This window comes from Phoxinus phoxinus (genome assembly GCF_949152265.1).
Source record: "Phoxinus phoxinus genome assembly, chromosome: 5".
Lineage (NCBI taxonomy): Eukaryota > Metazoa > Chordata > Actinopteri > Cypriniformes > Leuciscidae > Phoxinus > Phoxinus phoxinus.
The window spans coordinates 940,223-963,726 of NC_136880.1; the positions used below are offsets into that span (position 1 = coordinate 940,223).

Below are 23,504 nucleotides of genomic sequence, written 5' to 3' on the forward strand. Positions count from 1 at the left end.
AAGTTTCATTCATACTTCAGATAACACTAAACATTTATACTCCAAAGGTGTTTTTACAGAACAGTCCTGTGCAATCTGTATAATCTCTAACATTTTATTGAACGAAACTTTTGAGGAAATATACAGTATATTACATGTATATACAATAAAACAATAGTTTCAGAATAAATACAGCAGCACATTAAATATTTAGGGAGTCCATAAAGACGTTGTGTCTAATGCGAGGTAGACATCTGTTTTAAATACATAGTGAAATGAAATAAAACACTTACAATTTAGCTTATATAATATAAACAGTTTTCCAGGCTAAAACTGTTTACAATGTCCAAACAAGATAATCCTGGATACTTGCTGTGCAAACATTGTTATAATGAATTAAACCACAGTGAACAAAGAATGAGGCAGAATTACAGACTTGTCATATGACCAACTTATAATACCAGTTAACATAAAACTAGTTAATAAATATTAAGACCATGTAAGAGCCATATACATGAGAATAAATAGGTGTTGATATGGTATGGAAGGAAACATAAGTTAAGGGTATGGTCCTCTAGCAGCGTGTGTGGGCCGAGTGAAGGCTTCAGTGTATGAGCTCCTGATGACACTGGGAATCAGCCGATAAATCATCAGTGGCGGAGATTCTCTTTCCACTCCAGGACGACACACACCAACAGTGTGGAGGCTGGCCGACGAGAGACGTCTCACACTGATAGAGAGAGAACACAAGATATTCAATTTAATGAATCAATCAATATTACTATTGATTAGCATTACCAAACATGGACGTTTTATTATTGTTTTAATTTAATACTGTGAAGCTGCTTTGATACAATCTGTATTGTGAAAAGCGCTATACAAATATTCTTGACTTGACTTGACTTGACAAGAGCATTTTAGGGCTAGTGTGCCTCTATAGGGTCAGATTTCTTTAGGATGGACAAGGAAAGCTACCTGTTTGGCCTTATAGAATCCGTGCTTATCACAGTTGGGCAGGTAAAAGCTTGTAAACTTCTCGCCTAACGTCTGCTGGGATTGTGCGATGACGTCCAGAGAGGCGTGAAGCTCAGTGTGACACGGACCCTAGACCAGCAAAAGAAGCATCACAGAAACATTCACGAGTAAACGGGACGGTTCATCAACAAATACAAGCTTGGGAACGACAAACCAGATCAGGCCTAAATGTAAGATGTGAGTATTTCAATTGCATCTGAAATTTCAATTACAAACTAATACAATTAATTTGATGCATATTTGTCAGTCATAAATGAAACGGGTAAGATTTCTGGGAACCAGGATTATATATTTATCATCAATAAATCAAATTTGTTTGCAATCTCATACATTTTAAATGACTAAATATGGCTTGGTCCACAGCTAGCCATATTTAAACCATGTTCATTCCTTTTGACTGAATACATTCGTTTAGTCAATGAAGAGAATGATCTGATTTGAAGCCATTTGAATAAATGCATTTTGAAAATATGATTACTTAATTTAAATAAAGATGCAAATTCTTACCCATTTAATTTTTTTATGACTAACAAATTTGCATCACATTTTATTAGTTGGTTTATATTAAAACGATGTAATCAAAATGGATGGAAATTTTATATGCAATTCAAATACATAAATCTTAGAGTGATGATGAATTTTGGTTGAAATGTTCTCTGAAATACAATGCAAACCGTTTTAAATGTGCAGAAACTCAATAGCTTCAGCCAGTAAAATGGCTTGTAAATGTAAGGGTCATACCTGTTGGATCAGTTTCTTTCGAATGGCGTTGACTTTGGCCTTGATGCTCTCCTGCGCCTCGGCCGCGTCCTGCGGGTCCAGTGGCCTGTTGAGTCCCAGCAGGTAATGCAGCGAGCCCTGATCAGACGTGATGTCCGTGTCCTCTAGAAAGGCAATTTAGACACAAACATGAGTTGTTTCTCTCCAGTGAACAATGGCCTGGTCTCTTGAAAGCAGATTTTCACTGATCAACTACAGAAACGTACCTTCCGTCTGGTCGTACTCGGTGCAGACGGCTTGACCGCGGGTCAAAGCGTGGAGCGGCCGCGGGTCGCCGGGCCTCGGGACGCACCGCAAGCCGGTGCTGCAATGAGCCGTGTAGACGCCACAGGAGTCTCCTCTCTTCAGCGCACAGGACGAGCAGCATCCACAGCCCGGCTCTCGCAGGACCTCGGCACAGTCCGGGGACACGGCGGGACAGGCGGCGAGCTGCTCCGGTGAGCATGGAGCGCAGCGGATGGGTTCCGGCCCGACCACGGGGGAAAGATCCGCCGGATGGACGAGGACGCTCACCAACATTACAAACACACACAGACCTCTCATAGCAGAACAACAAGCTGCGCGTCGCATTGAAACTAATATCTGCTGGTGTGTGTGTCAGATCTGGTTCTCTGAGGATGTGCGCCGTGTTTTTATGCTGTGACATGACCTCAGAGTGGTTAATCATCGACACACTCGTCATCTGGATTAATGCTGCCGTTTTTTTTCAGCGCATAGGTTTACTCCGGTTGCGTAGATGTCAATATTTACTCTAGAACGAAGTGTGCTAAACCGATTCCTCCGCAATATGGTTTGACACAATTTGTGCCCCGCTCCACCAATTACAGGCTCATTATGCTGCTGTTTAGTATACATTATTTATATAACAGATTCAATCCACTACTTTGCCCATCACACAATAACACTTATGTGAGCATCTCTCAAAGATGTGTTTTTGAGCACCACACTTTGAGTTAGGTCACAAAAACAAGGTCATGAGGCCGTTGCATAACAGGACGGGTTACTGTGAGGTCTTCAGCAATCATAACATGTTTGTCATGAGGCGCCGCACAGCAATTAACAGATCCTAGTGTAGTATTAGTCCAACTTTGGACACATCACAAGATCTCTTGCAGGAGGTCAACCAATAGGTCAAACTAGTTTGAAGACAACAGACACTACAGGTTTAAAAAAGGCCTTGAACATTTTAGTTTATTCCAGTATATACCAGTAAGCCTTAAATGACGAGCACATGAGTTCAAGCGTTGTTTGTCAGGTTGATGTTCTTCAGGATCACTGTAGGCTCATGGGTGTCTATACGCACACACACCATGAGCAAATCATTTACATCCCACCCACACACACATTTCACCCATAGATTGTGCAAGAAGAACGAAAACAGAGGACCGGAGAAGGAAAATTAAACTTCTGCCTTCATCTTTGCGAACTAGCAAGAAAAATACTCAAAAAAATGACAAAATACAAATGATGAGCTCTATTCCTCCATCGTAAAGCACGGCATCGCTTTATTCGACGGTGAGCTCGTGTGTCGTGGCCTCCTCAATGTCACGCATCAAATTCACCAGCCACGGCGGCAGATTCACCTGCAGGAACACTTCAGTTTCAACACATCTGTGTCATCTGGAAACTATGCACACGTTTCTTCATACTCAACAGAAGCTGCAATATTCCCTCAACAGAATTTAAGCTTATTAATTGGCTGAATTCAGATATCTTAGATTACATCTCTCTGAAATACTTGATTGTGATCGCACAATCTCATGGCAATATGCTAATATTTACTGTTGTTCCTAAATCAGGGCTGATGGTGCATGTCCAGCACAACTTCAGTTTCATGCCAACTTCAAGGAGAATGTAGTGCAAAATTACTAAATGACTAACTATGGCAATTTAAATCCTGCCGTTTCACAAGGGTGAAAAACAAAGTTTCATATTTTACTCTAGGGAGTTAGCTTTAAGGTATGTTTTTGTATACGTGTAAATATCAATTGATTTACCATGGCCGCTTTAAAGGTACAATATGTAGGATTTTTGCAGTAAAATATCCAAAAACCACTAGGCCACTGTTATATATTTTGTTTAGTTGATTACCTACAATATCCCAAGTTTCCAACTATTTGTAAATCGTGAGAAAATTGCGATTTTAACCAGGGAAATGTGGCGTCATATCCGCGTTCCCCTCGGTTTCCGCTCGTACTGCCATAGTAACCATGGCGACAGACGTGGACAACTGGCTTATGCCTAGCAGGACGCTAATGCTGTTGTTGTTTTGTTCAAACATTATGGACCATGGCAAGCAGACTTTGAGACAAAAAGAGGACTAAAACGAGGATCAACATCTTTCGAGATGCCGAGAGCTCCGCGACTAACTCATACCTTTTATACTACAGTTAAATCAGATCAAATGCATTCATATTATGAACAGCAGCTACGCTAATTATTTCCCATCTGCCTTTTTTGTTGTTATCTCGGGACGCCTGTCCCTATAACTCAAATAGAGTTCGTCAGCTCCAGTTATGTATCCAGCCTCTCATGGAGACTTCAGACGCCCCAACGCCTGTGATGAGACGACTCGACGCCTGTGAAGAGACGACCCAACGCCGGCGATATGTTATGCCCTAAATTTATGATTAACTAACTGTATTTTTCTATGTACGTTTTTGAAATGCATTTTCTGTAAAGCTGCTTTGAAACTATATGTATTGTGAAAAGCGCTATACAAATAAATTTGAATTGAATTGAATTGAATTAACTTCAACTTGACAGAGACACAAGTGTTGCATGTACTTATTTAGACAGGTGAGCAAATGTACATACAACTTATCAATGTTATTTAGTTCAACATGATGAAATGTTAGAATATGATCTGTATGTTATTTTAATGTTGATCTAGCTTACTGCTAGTCTCACATAGCCAACAAACAATATTCAACACACTCAAATACCGTTCAGTGTGATAGTGTAACTGTTAGAGCGAGTGTCTAGAGATTTGTCTAATAAACTGACCCGTGTGAGGAGTATTTCAGCACTTGCGTGTAGTTTGGTAGAATTAAATGTTTATATTCATTTATATCCGCGGGACTCCCGTTGCGTGTGGCTACGCATTAGCAATCGCGCCCTGCTTCATACCACAGTCGTGTTAAAAACATCAATGTATTCACTCATCCATAAAAGATCCATCAGCTTGACGACAAGATCCATAATTCCGCTTAATGCTTTGCGTCATCTATAAACGCCTTTGTTATTGTAAGAGGCTAGCGACCCCTGGCGGCAAAAAATCCTACATATTGTACCTTTAACCTAGAAACCTCAGTGTTGTGTTGAAACTGTGGTAAGTGTGTTTCTATATGAACACTAAGTTGGAAAGTCACCTTAGACATGTGTAGGACTGGATGATGTGCGGGGTCAGACGGTGACACGCTCGCTGGGTCTTGAGCAGTCGGTCCAGTCGTCAGTCTTTTCTGAGCCTGGAGCTCTCTACTGGTCTGATGTTTGCGCTGAACCCCAGAGTCGAGATCCAGAGACTCGTCCGGCTCCACATGCTCGGAGATGGTGTGCAGGGAACTCATGACCTCCAGTGACAAGCGACTGTCCTCAGATCATAATGAAGGAAAAAGAAAGAATTCAAAATGAATGTCCTGAAAATAATGTTTCCCAGCTAACAGGGGATGTTCTCAGAACTTTGTCTAACGCTGTGGCAAGGTTTTCTCAATGTTATGAACAAACATTCTTCCCCTAAAATTGATAGAGTAATCTTTAGTAATGTTCTCCAAATGTTAGCACAAAAACATTATTATACATGCCTCATGGAATGTATTTTTCTTCTGAAACATTTTAGGTTGTGTAACAGTTTTTTTAAAATGTTACTACTCGTTTCAAAACATTCAGGGAACATTCAAAAGTAACGTTCCCATAATGTCTGCAAAATGATGAAATGGAATGTTCCCTTAACGTTCGGATAACTAAGAACAAAAAATAAAAACATTAAAAAAACTGGATGTTTTGAACATTCAGAAATAAAGTTTTCATAACTTAATAGCAAAAAACTCTTAGAACATATTTTTGTTAGTGATGACAATCTTTCATTATTATGTCTTGGAAAACAATAACAAAATAGCTTAATATGTGAAAAACATGTCTGCAGATTCAAAGTCATGTGCTGCAACTGCAGAAACAGAAAATAACACATGAACTGCTATCATAGAGAGAATTGTGTGAGACTTAAAATATCAGATCATTTGGCCTTCATGTCTGGGCAATGTTAGTTCACTTCAGACTGTAAAATGTCTTGTGGTGCAACTCAAAAAGTCACTAATGATAAAAAAATCTAAACATTTCTTGAAAATAAAATAACGGGGACAAATGACGGATTTGAGGGCACCTTGATGCATTTTACAAATATAACCCTAAATAACACACTTACAAGAACGAGGGAGAAACGCGGACAAACATTTAAAAGGTCTAAAAAATATATTCATACATTTATGAGCATTACAGTCACTGAACAAATTATGTGTCAGTTTAACAGAAAGAATAAATGCACAGTTAATTTTTTTGTCCATTGTTTTTTAAATTGTCGATCTCATACATTTCATTTGAAGAAGACGTGTGCACACGCAGTGCTGGTTCATGTTTAGAGAGTAGCTATATGAAATGTGTCCATAAAAACTTTTTAACTCTTTACGGCTTATTCCGCACAAAAAACACTCTCATTCTCCGCTGTGATGCGATCTCATGTGTAACACGGCGCAGTGAGAGGATTGAACGCGCTCTTTCTCATTAATAAATGCAGAGAGTACCTCGGGGCCAGCGGATGTACACTGTAAAAAATAAAACATAGATTTTATTTATATTTAATTAATAAAAATGAGGCAACAGATTACAAGCAATATTATTAATTAAATTTAACAAATTAGAATTGAGTAATAATTAATCAAATTAATTCATTAAATGTTAACCATTTAAAATGAGTAAAATTTACAAAATATATGTTATTGCCAACATTGAAGACACCTGATGTTAACAAGCAGAATCACTGAAGTAGAAAACCATAATTAAAGTCACCATTATGGAGATCAGTGTGTGTTTTAGTTGGGCTCTTCATCCTTAAATTATTAACTTTAAGTTTTAGTTTGGCTGCTGTACGTGAGTTATAACAGCCAGATGAACAAACGGTGATCTGATGGTGTTGGTTGTGTTTTAACATAATCATTATTTCACAATCATTTGACCTGAATCACTGAACTCAAATGGAGTCCAATTTGTGACTTAAGTTAACTTTAGAAGTACTGGCCTTGTACACCATAATATTTTTTAACTTTTACAATGTAATCCAAATAATTTCTAAAAAGTTTCTCTTGTACAAAAAAAAAAAAAACAGACATCATGAATCAGCCTGTGCATCTCAACAATGGTGACATTTATAAAGCATGTTGCAGTGCATTCTGGGTTGCACCAATCACAACTCATTCATGGCTCCCATCATGCATTGCTGCATGAATAAATAATGAGCTTATGATCAGAGGTTGTCACCATTGCTGAGATTCATACGCTAAATCTTGATGTCTGTGTGCGCCAAAAAAAAAAAACACATATATTTTTTATTATTATTGATTTGATCATTTGGATTTCATTGAAAAGGCTAATAATATTATGCAGCTAGAATTAATAAAATACATTTAACTCATAAATTGGACTCTAGATGAGATCAGTGATTCAAGTCAAATAATTGTGAAATTATGAAACACAACCAACACCATCAGATCAACGTTTCTATTTGTTCATCTGGCTAATATAACTCATGTACAGCAGCCAAACAAAACTTAAAGTTATTAATTTAAGGGTGAAGAGCCCAACTAAAACACACACTGATCTCCATAATGGTAACTTTAATTATGGTTTTCTCCTTCAGTTATTCTGCTTGTTAACATCAGGTGTCTTCAATGTTGGCAATAACATATATTTTGTAAATTTTACTCATTTTAAATGGTTAACATTTAAGGAATTAATTTGATTAATTATTACTCAATTCTAATTTGTTAAATTTAATTAATAATATTGCTTGTAATCTGTTGCCTCATTTTTATTAATTAAATATAAATAAAATCTATGTTTTATTTTTTACAGTGTAGAATCATCACACACTTCGAAGAGGATCTACCGCCAGCAGATTTTGATATTCTAGGTATTATCAACTGGCCGGAATTTTGAGACGTGAAGGACTATAATAGTTTAGAGCTCGCTCAAGTACTGCGGAGCTAAACTTAATGAAATAATAGTGAAATTAGAAAATATTTAAGAGATTGTTCATTTAGTTGTATACATGCATGTTCTCATATCCATATATTTTGTTCTAATGTCACAAGTAATACTCTCAGGGTTTACTGGACTTTACACGATTCTTTTACACGACGATATAACAAAAATGAACATTGTCATGTGTAAACATTTATTTTTCTCACCACTGATTCCTGATGGTTTACTGGTCTTCAATCCTGCTCCTGGAGGGCCACTGTCCTGCAGAGTTTAGTTCCAACCTGCTTCAGCACACCTGCCTTTGTATTTTCAAGCGATCCTGAAGAGATTGATGAACTGATTCAGGTGTGTTTGATTAGGGTTGGAACTAAATTCTGCAGGACAGTGGCCCTCCAGGAGCAGGATTGAAGACCAGTGGTTTAGACCAGTGGTTCCCAAACCTGTCCTGACGCACCCCCAACACTGCACATTTTCTTTGTCTCCCTAATCAAACACACCTGATTCAACTCAACAGTTCATTATCACATGGGTTCATGAGCTGATGAGTTGCATCAGGTGTTTGATTAGGGAGACAAAGAAAATGTGCAGTGTTGGGGGTGCTTCAGGACAGGTTTGGGAACCACTGGTTTAGACGAGCGGTGTTTCCCAACCCTGCACCTGAAGGATCCCAACACTGCACATTTTCTTTGTCTCCCTAATCAAACACACCTGATGCAACTCATCAGCTCATGAACCCATGTGATAATGAACTGTTGAGTTGAATCAGGTGTGTTTGATTAGGGAGACAAAGAAACACAGCCAGCCATTGAGTGAGGACAGTCTGCTAACTATCTCCTCACTCTGGGGAGCAGGAAGGGGGTCAGAGCAAATTACAGTGCTTGACACTGTCGAAATATCATTAGTGCCGACATGAATAATAATCTTAGAGATTTACGATTAGCATTAGCCAGCACTTTTAAATTTACTTTGATGTCTGGCGCTCTGGCTCCCGGCAAACATGTGACTATGGTGGCTGGTGTCTCTATTTACATTTACATTTATTCATTTAGCAGACGCTTTTATCCAAAGCGACTTACAAAAGAGAACAATAGAAGCAATTAAACTAGCAGTAGGACAACAGTATGTAAGTGCTATGACCCTTCACAGTTCAATCTAACGCAATAAAAAAGTTTTTTTAAGACAGAATAGAGGAGAAAGTGTTAGTATTACTGGATCAAGTGCTGCCGAAAGAGATACGTCTTCAGCAGTTTCTTAAAAATGGCTCCGGATTCAGCAGCTCTGGCTGAGTTAGATCAGTCCTCCAGCAGGGAACAGTCATGGTGAAGGTCCGAGAGAGAGATCCAGTGCCTCTTTGAGATGGCACCACCAGACGCCGCTCACTTGCAGAGCGCAAGTTTCTGGATGGCACATAAGTCTGAAGTAATGAGTTCAGGTACAGGGGAGCAGTGCCAGTGGTTGTTCTGTAGGCAAACGTCAGTGACTTGAATTTGATATTTTCACGTTCCGTGTAGAATTGGCAATAACTAACGGAATCGGAACAGAAGAGACTACAGCGTCTCACGGTCACCCAGTTGCACGAGCTCTACAGCCGGAACCGAACGATCTACAGAGTTCACTAAGCTAGTCGCATCCAAAGCAGTTTCTAAAGCCCGTGCACTCTTACTATCCTCGATTAAAGTTTGGATGCGTGTCTCTAGTTCTGAAATCTTCTCCGTCAGCCTGACTATCTCCCTGCATTTATCACATGTAGCCCTCGGCGCTGACAGAGAATGCTATACGATACATGTGGTAGGCGGGCGGTGTAAGTGACAATAGCAGAAGACATTACTCTCCGTGTTTGTTGACTGATCCTATACAGTTGTTTGATGGACTAAAAGGCACAAGCGCACAAGAGAAAAAAAGACGGCAAGTACGGATACCCGGGTAACAGGCTAGGCAATGTTTGCACGTTGTGCCAGCGATATCGATTTAGATTAAAGCTAACAATGTCAGGTTAATGTGACTGACAATATTAGATAATATCAGATATATTGTGCTGATTAAGTTATACTAAGCCATATAAACAGCAAGGAAAGATGATTATGATGAAGGAATGGAGATTAAAACAAAGCTATACGGAGCAACAAAGGCAATTCCCTCAGGAGGAGCAACAGTGAAAACGGTACGGTTTGTGCCAAATCTAATAATGCAGGTAAATATCTGCAACATCCCAGTGAGTCCATTTACTGTGATCATGTTCTCATTATGAATGCGGACGGATGAGTCACAGTGACTTGAGTCAGAAGAAGAGCCCATTATGAATCACTGCATCTCATAAAATCATACAAATAAAGGCCAGGTACATAGAAGCCATGTACGACATCGAGGATGACAGCTGGAGTGTGTAAAGGGGTTTGAGCTTGTCATGCTTATGTGAACTCAGACAACAAGGAAGAGAGGATACAAATGCAGATATATATTTTTATAATAATGACCAAAAGATATCAAACATGGAAAACAGAACTAAACAAACCATCACAAAAGGAGGAACACAGAGGAAACACGAGGGCTTATACACGAGTAACAGGACTGACAAGACACAGCGGCAAACACTCAAGGGGAAACCAAGCAAAACTACAAACTCAGAGACTACTACACAAAAGCACACACAGGATATAACAGATCTGACATGTCACGTCTCATGGCCATCAAACAAACGCAGTCGTTGTACTTCAAGACTCTTTATTACAAAATCTTATATTGCTGAGGTTTACACTGTACAAAGGACAGTATATCATCCATCGCTGTATTTACAAAATACACTTCTGTATATCAGAGCTAAAAGGCAAATGACTTCAACCACCGCAAGCATCAAATAAGGCAAGAATACTGTATCGACAGTACAGAGATGCATTTGAAAGAGCGATTCATACCCTGAAGAAAAGCGTCATGACTCAAAAACATCAGCATGAAAATAGACATTTGCCATAGAAATATTGACAGAATCATTGTTTCTCCTTCTTCAATGACTCACAAACAGTCTCATAAATGTACAGAATCTGAGAATGGGCTTTGTGCTTGTAAACACGCACCAGTCGACAGGGATCTATAGTGTGTGTGTGTGTGTGTGTGTGTGCGTGTGCGTGTGTGTGTGTGTGAGACAGCGCTCGTCATGGACAGGTTGTTGACCTCCATGTCAACAGATGTTCACTGCACCCTCGTGTCCCCGTAGACCTCTCTATCTGACCTCATTACATCAAAGCATCTGCCGCTCTCCGGTAAACACCACGGTAACAATCTGAATACTGTAGAAAACATATAGTATCTAATAGCTTCGGTGTTTTAACAGAGCTGTTGACATTATCATGTTGACATTATTAAAGTGAATGCTGATGACAGAATCGTGTCCAATCATTACACTTCAGATTAAGATTTCATAAAATTGGCACATATTCAGCATGTTGAGGTTTGTCCCTGCGAATCACACACTATAGCACTATTCATATACAGCGGGTCCAAAGGCCTGACAATCTGGGATTCAAAATACAGTTTAAACCTGGAAAGAAAAGGAAAGTGTTAAGAAGATTATTTCAGAGCTTCTGAAAGACTGACACTTGCATCTTAAGTTCTACATTGATAATAGAATTTGTAATGAAGAATTTGTAGTCTTTTCAATATAGCATCAGACTGTTTGGACCCAGCTGTGTGAATATAAATGTTATATTGTATTTTATAGTGTTAGAACAGTCTGTCAGTGTGACTGCAGCCGATGACGATGATGAAGATGAAGAAGCTTTCTTTCGACTGCGATAAACTCCCTGATTTCTCTTGTTCTATAAACACACACTGCTGTGAAGCAACGCGTACTTTACATATAAACTCTCTGTGTCCTGATGTAAGGCCTTGGAAGCATCAGATATATATATGTTTATTGTATTAATATTAAATCAGAGTGCAGCTGTAAATGTGTTATTAACATTGGAGAGCTCTGATTCTTATTTCTCCAGTGTGGTCGACCTTTAGAAAGTGTGCCGCATGTGATGGAGACTGTGAGAAGATGAATTATAAAACCCAGTGCACTGTGTGTTGGGATGCAGAGCGTGTGCTTGTTCTATTGCCGTCGGTCTGCTGTAGATGTGTCTCATGCACACACTATCACATTCATTCAAATGCACTGGAGAGTTTCATACAAAATAATGCACAAACTCTAATTGTAAGAACATCTAGTATGTACAGTTCATATAAGATGTTGGCTTAGGATGCATAAAAAATGATGCCTTGCAAAAGATCACTTGAGGCTTTGAACGTTTCCGCAGCGCCACAGAATCCTTCATGTTTCAAAGAGCATTCACGTCTCTGTGAACGTGGACCTTCACAACCATCTACTTCTGGCTTGATATGCAGGACGGCACCTGAAGTTATCCAGGAGGATGTGGTGTGATGAGGAATCATTCACAGCAGGAGCAGGAGTGTGTGATGAAAAGGTCTTACCGCTGACTCGGTGAACAGAGAACGTTCTGCAAGGTTCTCCCAGCGTTACGAACAAACGTTCTTCCAGTAACGTCTACAGAACGTTCCTTCAAAGTTATCTGGTCTTTAATAACGTTCTCAAATACATTATTTATACTTCGTTCATGGGGCGTTTTTACCTGAAACTTTTTTTTAATGTTACTACTTTCTTCAGAGCATTCAGAGAACAGTTAAAAGTAACGTTCCCATAACGTTTGCAAAATGATCAAATGGAACGACCCATTAACATTCGCATGACCACGGGAAACAAATGTTTTTAAAACATTTAAAAAAATGGACATATAAGGGAAATAACTTAAAGGAGCGTTAGCAGAACGTTCTTAGCATGTGCTATTGGGCAGAAAGGGAAGACGGCGCTGATTCTGTCCAGCTGCGGACTCCTACACCTGCTCCTCTTTGGTCTCCTCCTCTTCTCCGACTGAAGGCACATTGGAGCTGTGAGCGTGCGTCCCCGCAGTGCTGCTCATGCCGAGCCGGGCCGCGAAGCCCGAGGCCACGGACGAGTTGCTGCCGGCCTTGTTCTGCGTGCTGCTGGTGCGGGCGATGGCGTGAACCCTGCGCTCCAGGCCGCCGGTGTGATGGGGCGCTCGGATGCCCGCGTCCTGCGCTTTGCCCTCCAGGAAGTACGTGAGCATCTGACCTTTGCCCTTCACGCTGACATTGCCACGACACACCAGGTCATAGTCGGTCTGAAGCTGACGGTAGACGTCATCTGTCACCTGGAGGAGCATTTATGTTCAAATCAGTATACGTACATGCATATTTATTTCTGTGTGCGTGTGTAAATATGTACAGTCTTTTCTTAAAGACTTTTCTTAAAATTCTTACACTACACAGATTGAGTGCATAGTGCATAGTGCACCATTTGGGACACAGCTTAATTATCACTACTGTAATGTGTTTTTATTTTACTTATGCATAATGTGAATTAAGAGATCATTATAATGCAGCCAAAGATCATTTACAGGGAATATAAATAATTACGCCCCGAGACGCAATGAGCGGTCACTAGTTTCTTGATTCTCTGCCGGTGTTCTGGATTACCGTTTGCCTGTGTTTTCTGCCCTACTGCTCATTTGGGTTGTTTGGCCATTTCTTTGACCTTTTGTATGGATTACGATTCTGGATTGTCCCAATAAATCTGCCTTTCAACCCTAGACTTAAAGCAGTTTGTGACAATGTTAACATTAAAAATAAAGAAATTTGATAAAAATTTACATGATTTGCATTGATTTGCATTACACTAATAGTTTATTACTATGAAAATAACGCCACAATTTAACTGTATCTGCAGGTTTTTGTTTATTTATCAAATTTAAGGCTTTAAAGACATTTTTAAGACCTGCACAAATAAAATGAATACTGTATGTCTGGGTAGGGCAATGTCTATGATAACATCCGAACCATAAAATGACTAAAAATGCATTTAAACAACTTCACAATTCAAATTGCCTAATACATTGCAAAAAATGCTTTTCTTACTTATGTCTTGTTTCCAGTCCAAATCACTACAAAAGTAATTGAGTTTTTTGCCTAAAACAAGCAAAATGATCTTAGCCTTGTTGACACCAGACCCTTCTCAGTTGTGTCTGTGGGTCTGGGGAAGCTTCATTCACTGCCCATTCCCAAAGGGGCGTCACCAACGGACGTCACTCAAATGCCTCTGGGCGCTATTGGACAGGCCTAAAACCAATCAGAGCGATCGTCATCGTGTAAAGCCCGCCTCAACGCTTGGAGCCTCGATTTGGAAAAATTGGAAATGGGCTCTTGGCCAGACAGACTTGCAGAGCAAATCTCTAATTTGCCAGAAGTTTGTCAGGGTTTTCCCAGACTAAAATTATCTGCCAATGGGGTAAGAAAAATAATCTTGTTTTCTATTTGAATTAAGATTATTTTCTTTTCCATTTGAATTAAAGGGGTGGTATAGTGCTCTTTTCACAAGGTGTCAAATAAGTCTCTGATGTCCCCAGAGTGTGTGTGTGTAGTTTTAGCTCAAAATACCCCACAGATATTTTTATATAGCATGTTAAAATTGTCCCTTTTTGAGTGTGAGCAAAAACACACAGTTTTTGTGTCTGTCCCTTTAAATGCAAATGAGCCGCTGCTCCCGGCACAGGGGGCGGAGCTTCAACAGCTTGTGTCCTTTTACCACACACACACACACACACACACACACACACACACACAGAACATTTCAAAAACGTTTAGCCTTTTATGTTCAATCCGAAGTCAGAAAGATGGAGAGACTCAAGAAGAAGTGACGACATGGAGAAGCAACAGGACATTTCTGAATGGTTAGTTGATGAATTTATGTAGTTTATGTGTAGTTATCTTCTAGTCACTGATTAGCATATTCTGTCATGATAATCTATAAACCGTGTTCTGGGGGCGGGGTTTATGTAAATTCTAGGGTTGGTGATGTCAGTAACCCGGGAGGAATGTCGTGTAGTTCCTACCAGCCGTTTGTTGTCGTCCTTAAAAACAATTTCTTTAAAAGCAAATATCTTCCTTTGCTTTGAACTTTGAGCGTTGTAACTTTGCAGATGTTGTTTATGATCAAACAGCAACATTACACACTAACTACAGTTAGAAAAGTTAAATCATAATCAACCACCCTTATTTTTCTTACCCCACTGGCAGATCATTTAGCTTGTTTTAAGCAAAAAAGCACTTATCTAGTAAATGCTTCTTGATTTAAGAATTTTGACATATTTGGACATATCTGTTAACAAGACAAAAATACTAAGTAAAAAAAGGCATTTTTTGCAGTGTTCATGTTTTGATAAAAAAAAAAGTTAAAAAAGTTTAATAAAAAAGTAAAAAAATAAAAAAAATAAAAAAAAAGTTTAAAATGACAAACCTTCCATTTCAGCCAGTACATTTTTTTTTTAAGAAAAGGGATGAGTAAAAATTATAAATTAACACATTTATATAATTTAAAAGATTACATTTTGTTGTTCTCTGTATAAAATGTTAATGGTCCTAAAAGAAGGTTTTACTTTCTTTATGCAAAATGTAAAAAAAAAAAGTCCTTTAATTTTGCCTTGCGATCTGACCGTGTTTTGTGAAATTCCCCCATAAAGACATAAATCACATGCATGACCGTGTCTGGCATACACGAGTACCTGGATCTTCCCCGGGACGCCTGTGCTGTCCATTCGGCTGGCCACGTTCACCGTGTTCCCCCAGATGTCATACTGTGGCCGGCGAGCCCCGATCACCCCCGCTACCACTGGACCCACATTAATACCTGCGTATTCACACACACACACACACACACACACACACACATCACAACACATCCTCAACAGCGGCTTCATTTAACTGAGCACTTGAACAAATAAATAATGTCCCGAAATATGATTCCAGAAATGAGGTTTTGAGTTTGGGGTTGTTGTGTTTGGTCATGTCTTTAATAGTATAGTAAAGTCAGTGGTGTCCAGAACAGCAAAATGACAAACCACATTGACTTTCACTGAACGGAAAATAAAGCACTGAAAGCTTGTCAAAATATCGTTTGTGTTTCACTGCTAGAAAGTCATACAGGGTTGTACATAGACAAGTAGAGTAAATAATGAACTGAATAAATAAAAAATGTGTATTTTTTCCCCCCTCAAATATATAAAAAAAATCTAAAATATAATTCTTGCTTCTTCTACGAATGGTAGAAGCGTGCGGATTTGGTGGAGGGATTGAGGTTTATCAAAGCTTACCCACTCTCAAGACAAAATCATTATATGACTGATAGTTGATTTCATCGAGAACGTCAAACATTTCAATGGCGTAGTCTGCTATGGTGCTCAAGTGGGCAGCAGTGGACTTCTTTGCCTATAAAGGAGAGAAAACAAGTCATCTTCACAGATGTTCAGTCGGTATTTCTGCCCTTTTAAACGTGTGGCTGATTAGTGACCTTGGTCCCGATGGTGGGCACCAGCCCCACCGCTGCCATGTATGTGCTGCCGATGGTCTTGATCTTCTCGATGTCCTTGTAGCACTCTTTGTCCATGAGCTGCAAAACAGGAGAAACAGGACTTAAGCAGATCAGGAGTGCCAGCATGAACACAGGAATGCTTACGATGTCCTGTAGAAGTAGGAAAAGGACCTCGTCGAAGTCAGCGATGATCTCGTTGAGCAGTCGCAGGCACTCGACGCCCATGTTGTTTCCATCCAGCTCGATGTAGAAGTCGTTGAAGTTGGGAATGGAGGCAAACAGCACTCCCACCTGAGCATAGGACTGGTAATAAAGATCCTGCCACACGAGAACCAGACAATCAGCTCAACGCTTCTCCTCCATTAATGTGCTCAAGACATAGATCTGAAGTCCTCTCACCATGTTCCTGGGGTTGGACAGTAGGAAGTGTTGAGCCACGTGAGCGGGCAGCAGGTTGAAGAGGATCCTCTTGTTGTCCAGTTTGACTTTCTCCATGCCGTCTCTCTCCTCCTCGGCCTACACACACACACACACACACACGCACACACAGAAAGACACGTTCAGTGGGATAATCCCAGCGGACAGGGAACGGTCTGCCAAAGATATGAACAAACGTTCAGAGTTATCTGCTCTTTAATAATGTTCTCTAAACGTTAGCACAAAAACATTATTTATACATCGTTCACGGAAAGTTTTTTTCTGAAACGTTTTAGTGCGTCTAACGTTTTTAAATGTTACTTATTTCAGATCGTTCAGGGAACATTATATTACAGTTTTTTTGGATTGCTTAAGCACGATTTTCAAAACAGGGCCCGTGTTTTCAAAACACTACACACAATTAGCAGAACCACACACCCAATTAGCAAAACCCTACAGATCCTTTGCATAATTAAACACACTTGTAAAAAATATACACTTCTGTTTAAAAACCACACTTTGTTACCATATGAAACACACACGTTTCACATTACTATACTCTGTTTGCACGAGTTACACTCTGCTGTGATAAACCTAAAACACTTTTAGCACTTCTACTTCCCTATGATTAGAGTAGGCTACTATCAACAAAGTATATATAATGTAAATTCACCAAACACTACACAAGACAATGTTGCAGACTGAAGAAACTCATTTCTCAACACGCCCAAAATGTTGACATGGAGATTCATAATACTGTAACAAAATGTCACTTTACGTATTGTACTGTAAGTTTACTGTAAAAAAATAAAATAAATAAAATAAACTAGACATTGTCTCTTCGCCTAGCTGGATCTGGCCAGAGAATTTCATCGCAAGCAATGTTGCAATGTTGTCATTAGCAAGACACCTTGGAAAGACGAATCCATCCTTGCATTGCTGCTACCTCCATCTGGTCACAGGCCTCCTCCATGGCTTGGATGAGGGGTACCTCAGCCTGGATACGGAGATCATACACCTTCCACCGCCATGTCGAGAAAAACTCTTCTATAGGGTTGAGGAATGGAGAGTATGGTGGAAGATATAGGACGGTGAAATGTGGATGTTGCTGAAACCAGTTCTGAACCAGAGCAGAGCGGTGGAAAGACACATTGTCCCAGACAACAATGTATTGCATATGAACTCTGCATATGATCGATTTGATTTGCTGCTGTTAACGTTGTGCAATTGGTCCAATAATGTAAGTATGAGTGCTGTGTTGTAAGGGCCCATATGGGCATGGCGGTGGAGGACCCCATTCTGTGTAATGGCTGCACAGTGTTATATTACCCCCACGTTGCCCTGGGACATTGACTATAGCCCTGTGGCCAATGATGTTTCTTCCCCTCCTTCGTGTTCTCGTCAGGTTGAACCCAGCCTCATCTACGTAAATGAACTCATGCTGGATCTCCTCTCCATCCATTCGTAAAACTCTCTGAAGAACAGTGTCAGACAAAATTGTGTAGTTCAGTGTAGATCTAGTACCTATTTTCCAATCGAAATGTTCTTATCACACTTGCCACTGTGTATCGGCTTAGATTTGGCTGTACTCGCAGTCCAGCCTCCCTCAGCGTCAGGCCGTGGTTGACAACGTGGTCAACCAGTGTTGCGCGGATCTCATTTGTCAGATTCGGTCCTCATTGAGCACCTTCTTGTCTTCCTCATTCTCCTCCTCATCTTACTCTTTCTCTTTCCATTGTGCTTGAAGACCGATGAACTCACCTGCTGCTTTTTATAGTGCTTATACACCTGATTGGTGTGTCTACAATTAAGCAAACAAGTGTTTGCACACCTGATGACTGTGTTGAACCAATTGGTTGGACGGTGCGGTAATTTGACAGTCAGTGCTTTGGTATTGCAAGGAAGTGACTTCATGATAGATTTTTGTGTGTAATGTATGTTAAGTGTGTTTAGTGTTTTGCAAATCACTGTGTGTAGAGTTTTGCAACAAGTGTGAGGTTGACAATGTGCTTATAGTTGTGCAAATATGGGCTGATGTTTTGCTTCTTGAGTGTAAGGTTTTGCTAATAGTGTACTACTTTTAATTTTAGTGTGTAAGCAATCCAAAAAAACTGTAACATGTTGAACTTCTGCGTTCCTGAGAAACTTTTCGTCCACTTGCAGGACACTTGTGATGGAAATAACATGAGGTGGGAGGAAACACTACATCTCAGTGCTTTTGCAAGTAAACACAAAAATCCTTGACGAATCTTTTGTTTAATTCAGTGGTTCGGAGTGTGTATCAAACGAGGCTTCGTTACGTCACAACTGTTTCGAAACGTTTGGAAATGTCAGTGGTTCACCACTGGGGGGCGATGAATCATGAATCATGCAGATTCACTGAGATTGAACAAGTGTCTGTGGGTTTAACCTGATCTCTGATCAGTTTTATACATTTGTAGACGTTTTATTTAGACATTAGTATAATTAAAATGAATAATAGTAGTTAATAGTCTCTTATTGGCCTGTTTAGGTGAGCCATTCATAGAACAAACAAAACAAGCCCTGACACTTGATAAAAGAACATTATAGACACTTGATAATCTGATTAGAAAATTGCATTTAAAAGATTTTACTTTCACTAAAAAACAAATCCAATAGATTTGTAAAAGGTGTTTGTAAGCATGTTTTGCCCGGGTTTTTGTTGCATTTACACTGTTCTGACCACTAGGGGTCCCCGTGGAGACGGGTGTGGGGTTGTTTCGAAGCCTCGACACAATAACGGCACATTTGCTTCAGTTTCAGTGTTTCACGAAGCCTCGATCTGCCCGCCACTACTGAAACCATGTAAAGTCAAGCACAGGTAAATCCAGTCCACAAAAATAACCCGAAACACTCAAAGATGTTTGCAAGGCAAGAGAAAACTTTGCACTGAGCTCAGCGCTTAAATAGGTCACCAGTAATAATCCTGATGCAATACCGGTGCAATAATGTCAAACTCAGGGGAAGAGCGCTCTGCTGGCGCTCAACTACACAGAGTTCACTAACTCTCAGCAGAGTACTAGCAGACTGTTGTGGACTGTTAGGTTAGGGTTCGGGCTAGTAGAATAGGTTCTAGTTGCAAAGTCACTTATCGGTGTTAGGTGTATAAGGTGTTACCCACACAACTTTTGCTAAGAGAACTTATATAATTTTTAAAATATAAATGTTCCCCCCATCTCATATTTTCCCATCCCCATGTCCCTTCAGGGGCTCCACACATTTCCGGCAGTGTTCCACAGATGGTAAAAATGCAGTCTCAGTGCGGGTTTCATTGCTTTTTGTTTTCCCCAAAATTAAAAACTGACATAAAGCCCAAGGAAAATAAAATAAAATATAGCTGCAAGCAGCGATTACGGGCCCAAGCCGGTGGCACCGCCACCCTGGTGCCTTTAGTTACACTAAAGGCACCGGGCTGGCGCTGCCACCGGCTTGGGCCCTCCATCGCTGCTTGCAGCTATATTTATTTATATATATATATATATATATATATATATATATATATATATATATATATATATATATAAAAAGCCGCCACCCCCGTTGCCTTTCGGGTTCCTGTGCACGACGGGCAATAACGTAACCCCGCTTTGACTGTCGAGAAGAAGTCTGCTTTAGAGCTTGCATCAGTGTGAGTCTTTCTGCTCCCCTTCAAACACACACAGAAAAGGGGGGGGCTGTCTGTGTGTGTGCCCTCCCTCCCTCCCTCCCCCCCCCCCCCCCCACACCCACACCCACACACACACACACACACACACACACACACACACAGAGAATGGCAGGGGGAACTCTGTCAGAGAGAGACAAAACCAAATTCAAACCAAAATATCTGACTTCCTGTTGGTCGGAGCTTATGACTGTAAATGAGAAAGTTGTCCGGATCGATAAGCACAATATAGAGACCGAGTTTTGTGACTGTAGGTAAAAATAACCCACCCACTTTAGTCAAAAGTATCTTGAAAGTAACACACTTCCTGCTGCCAGTTGGTGGCGCTATAACTTTGACTCACAATAGTCACATCCATGTGATCGCCCTCTTACAACAAACACACTGCTGAAGTTTCATCAAGATCAATAAATGTATGAAGACGTTATAACACATCGTGTTTCTCTTTTCTCGCCATAACTTCGTTTCCTCGCCACGGCCAAACCGTTCGAGATATCAAAAATCCGTCTGCAATTTAGCGTCCTCAATGTCTTGACTTCATGCTGACCGAGTTTGGTGGCGATAGGATAATTTTTCTTGGAGGAGTATATCAAATTCCAGGGGCATGCATTTTCATACAGCCCATGATAGCCGACTTCCTGTTGGACTGGCGTAAAACTTAGAGCACGAAAGTTGTTCGGCCCGATTAAATCTATATGTGTACCGAGTTTCATATTATTACATGCAAACGTGTTTGATTTATGGACCAAGTTTTCGGACCGCGTTCCAGGGGGCGCTGTCGAGCCCCCCTGCCACGCCCGGGTACCAGCTTCAGTCCGGCTCTAATGGCCGCGGCTTCTGACATTTGTGCAAAGTTTCAAGAGTTTTTGAGCACGTTAAGGCCCCCAAAAGTGCCCAAAAGGTAGTAATATAATAATAATGAAGAATAATCCGAAGGAAAACAATAGGGCCTTCGCCTTTTCAAGGCTTGGGCCCTAATAAATAACAGCATATTTTATAAAAAAAAATTTAACTTAGGGCTATTAATGTCAAAACTCAGAGTGGAATATCGACATAAGGTGTTTCCCACAATGCTTTTGCTAAGAGAACTTTTTAATTATTAAATATATATATTTTATTCTCATATTTTTCCATCACCATGTCTCTTGAATTCCTGCTGTGTTCCACAGATGATAAGAAAATGCTGTTAAAGTTTCATCACAGCATCTTTTATAAATAAAAAAAGTGTATACACTTTTACAATTTTTAAACTTAGGGCTACTCACTACTATTATTATGCCTACTTTCTGTTAACAAGCTGCTTGTTCTGCTAAAATTAATACATTGTACAAATATTTATTCAAAAATATTGATCTGTGACAGACATCGACTCAAACATCCCTGAAAAACCGGGCTAGGAGGACAGTCAGATTATGGTGTTGGTGTTGGCAGTGTTTCTTGTCCTGACTCGAACACAGTGTTCTCCACGTACCTGAGTGGCCCAGAGGAAGTCCAGCCGGAGCTTGAGGTCCATCTGTCTGGAGTGAAGGGCCAGAGCGGTGGAGAAGAGCAGCAGAGAGACGATGGGCTCCAGACCCCGAACACTCAGCCAGCCCCAGCTGTGTCCAAAACACACACCAGCACAGAGTCAACACACTGATTCTGCCCAGCTAACAACATGCTTTCCTGATCATCCCTTTACATCTGAATGTTTGCTAAATCAAAAACATCCAGTTGCTTAAAAAAGTTTTAAAACCGTTTTCTTCGTTATGCAGTCATTAAGGAAACATTCCATTGGATCATTCTTCCGACTTTATTGGAAAGTTACTTTTGAATGTTCCCTGGACGTTCTGAAACTAGCATTTAAAATAATGTTAGACGAATGTCCAACTAAAACAAAAAATGAACGGCCAAAACGCATTCAAAGTTTTCAGTTTTAGTAAAAACGGTGTTGTGTGAACGGCCGCTGAGAGAACCTTCCCCGAGTGTTAGAGTTCTGAGAACGCTCCATGTTAGCCGAGTAATAATAAGTAATACATTCTACAGACTTGTTTTCGAGCTGACTTTAGTTTAGTTCAGTTTAACTTTATGGTTCATTCTGTTTGTCACAGAGCGGACATTTGACATTTGTATCATCCATATATCCGAAAATACATCCAATGCTTACACATTGACACAAACTCAGAATTAAACAACTTTCCTAACACCCCACACAATAATATTAAAAAGATTCATACGAAAAATAAATTAATGGGGTCATGAACTGCATTGTTTTATTGCTTCATAATGTTAGTATGATTTTTACTTCAAAAATTGTCATAATTTAGAAATAAAGGCATTTTCCTAGCCTGATGTTAGCCTCTGAACGCTGTGTGTGAAGGGGCTTCAGTGTAAACGCCCACTGCTGTGATTGGCTGAAAGCTTCGCATATGAAACCGCTCCGCGGAGCGTTCTTTAATCGCTTTCTATATATAATTCAATCAGTTTTAATAACAGATTATTTACACCCTGCTAGGAGAAACAATGTGACGTTGAACGTTTAGTCACTTTGATTTACTGACTGTACATGAATCATTACATCAGAAATCACTGGTCACAGATCAGGCATCAGAATGAACAGTTACTTACATGTTGTGGCATTACCGTCGAGTCCATATCGTAAAAGCCTGCGCCGAGTTTGCGGACTGATTTACCAAGGAATCCAGTGAAATGTACCAAATACGAATAAATAATGTTCAACAGAGACATTCACATTGTTGAAAATAAATATCCACATTCCTAGCATTAGGATCCTTCTGAAGGTATAATGTTATTTTTCGTCCAGTGAGTGACCCTGTGCTCTTCTCCCAGTGGGCGGGGCCTAAGCTGATCTTCTTCCGCAGAGGCGGTCCTTCACTACCTCATTACGTCATAAAGAGGCACATTCCCGAACGA

The 23,504-nt window shown here is 40.1% G+C and overlaps 2 protein-coding genes across 3 annotated transcripts in view; both read right to left on the minus strand.

The window, feature by feature from the left end:
• Positions 1-81: 81 nt before the first annotated feature.
• On the minus strand, positions 82-8,328 carry igfbp1b (insulin-like growth factor binding protein 1b). The gene is made up of 6 exons (XM_079612291.1): positions 8,204-8,328; positions 5,166-5,387; positions 2,001-3,377; positions 1,756-1,898; positions 955-1,083; positions 82-709 (listed from the first exon to the last, which is right to left on the minus strand). Exons 3-6 carry the CDS (start codon positions 2,362-2,364, stop codon positions 584-586), a joined length of 762 nt encoding a protein of 253 aa, XP_079468417.1. The 5' UTR covers positions 2,365-3,377; positions 5,166-5,387; positions 8,204-8,328; the 3' UTR covers positions 82-583.
• Positions 8,329-10,751: 2,423 nt separating this feature from the next.
• The window catches only part of adcy1b (adenylate cyclase 1b), a 71,110-nt gene continuing 58,357 nt past the window's right edge, over positions 10,752-23,504 (minus strand). For both annotated transcript variants that reach the window (XM_079613574.1, XM_079613573.1), the window contains exons 14-20: positions 22,063-22,189; positions 16,889-17,005; positions 16,661-16,807; positions 16,469-16,567; positions 16,272-16,386; positions 15,684-15,808; positions 10,752-13,277 (exon numbers count right to left, since the gene is read on the minus strand). In XM_079613574.1, the coding sequence (XP_079469700.1) occupies positions 12,939-13,277; positions 15,684-15,808; positions 16,272-16,386; positions 16,469-16,567; positions 16,661-16,807; positions 16,889-17,005; positions 22,063-22,189 (1,069 nt within the window). In that variant the 3' untranslated portion in view covers positions 10,752-12,938. The remainder of the gene's footprint in view (positions 13,278-15,683; positions 15,809-16,271; positions 16,387-16,468; positions 16,568-16,660; positions 16,808-16,888; positions 17,006-22,062; positions 22,190-23,504) is intronic.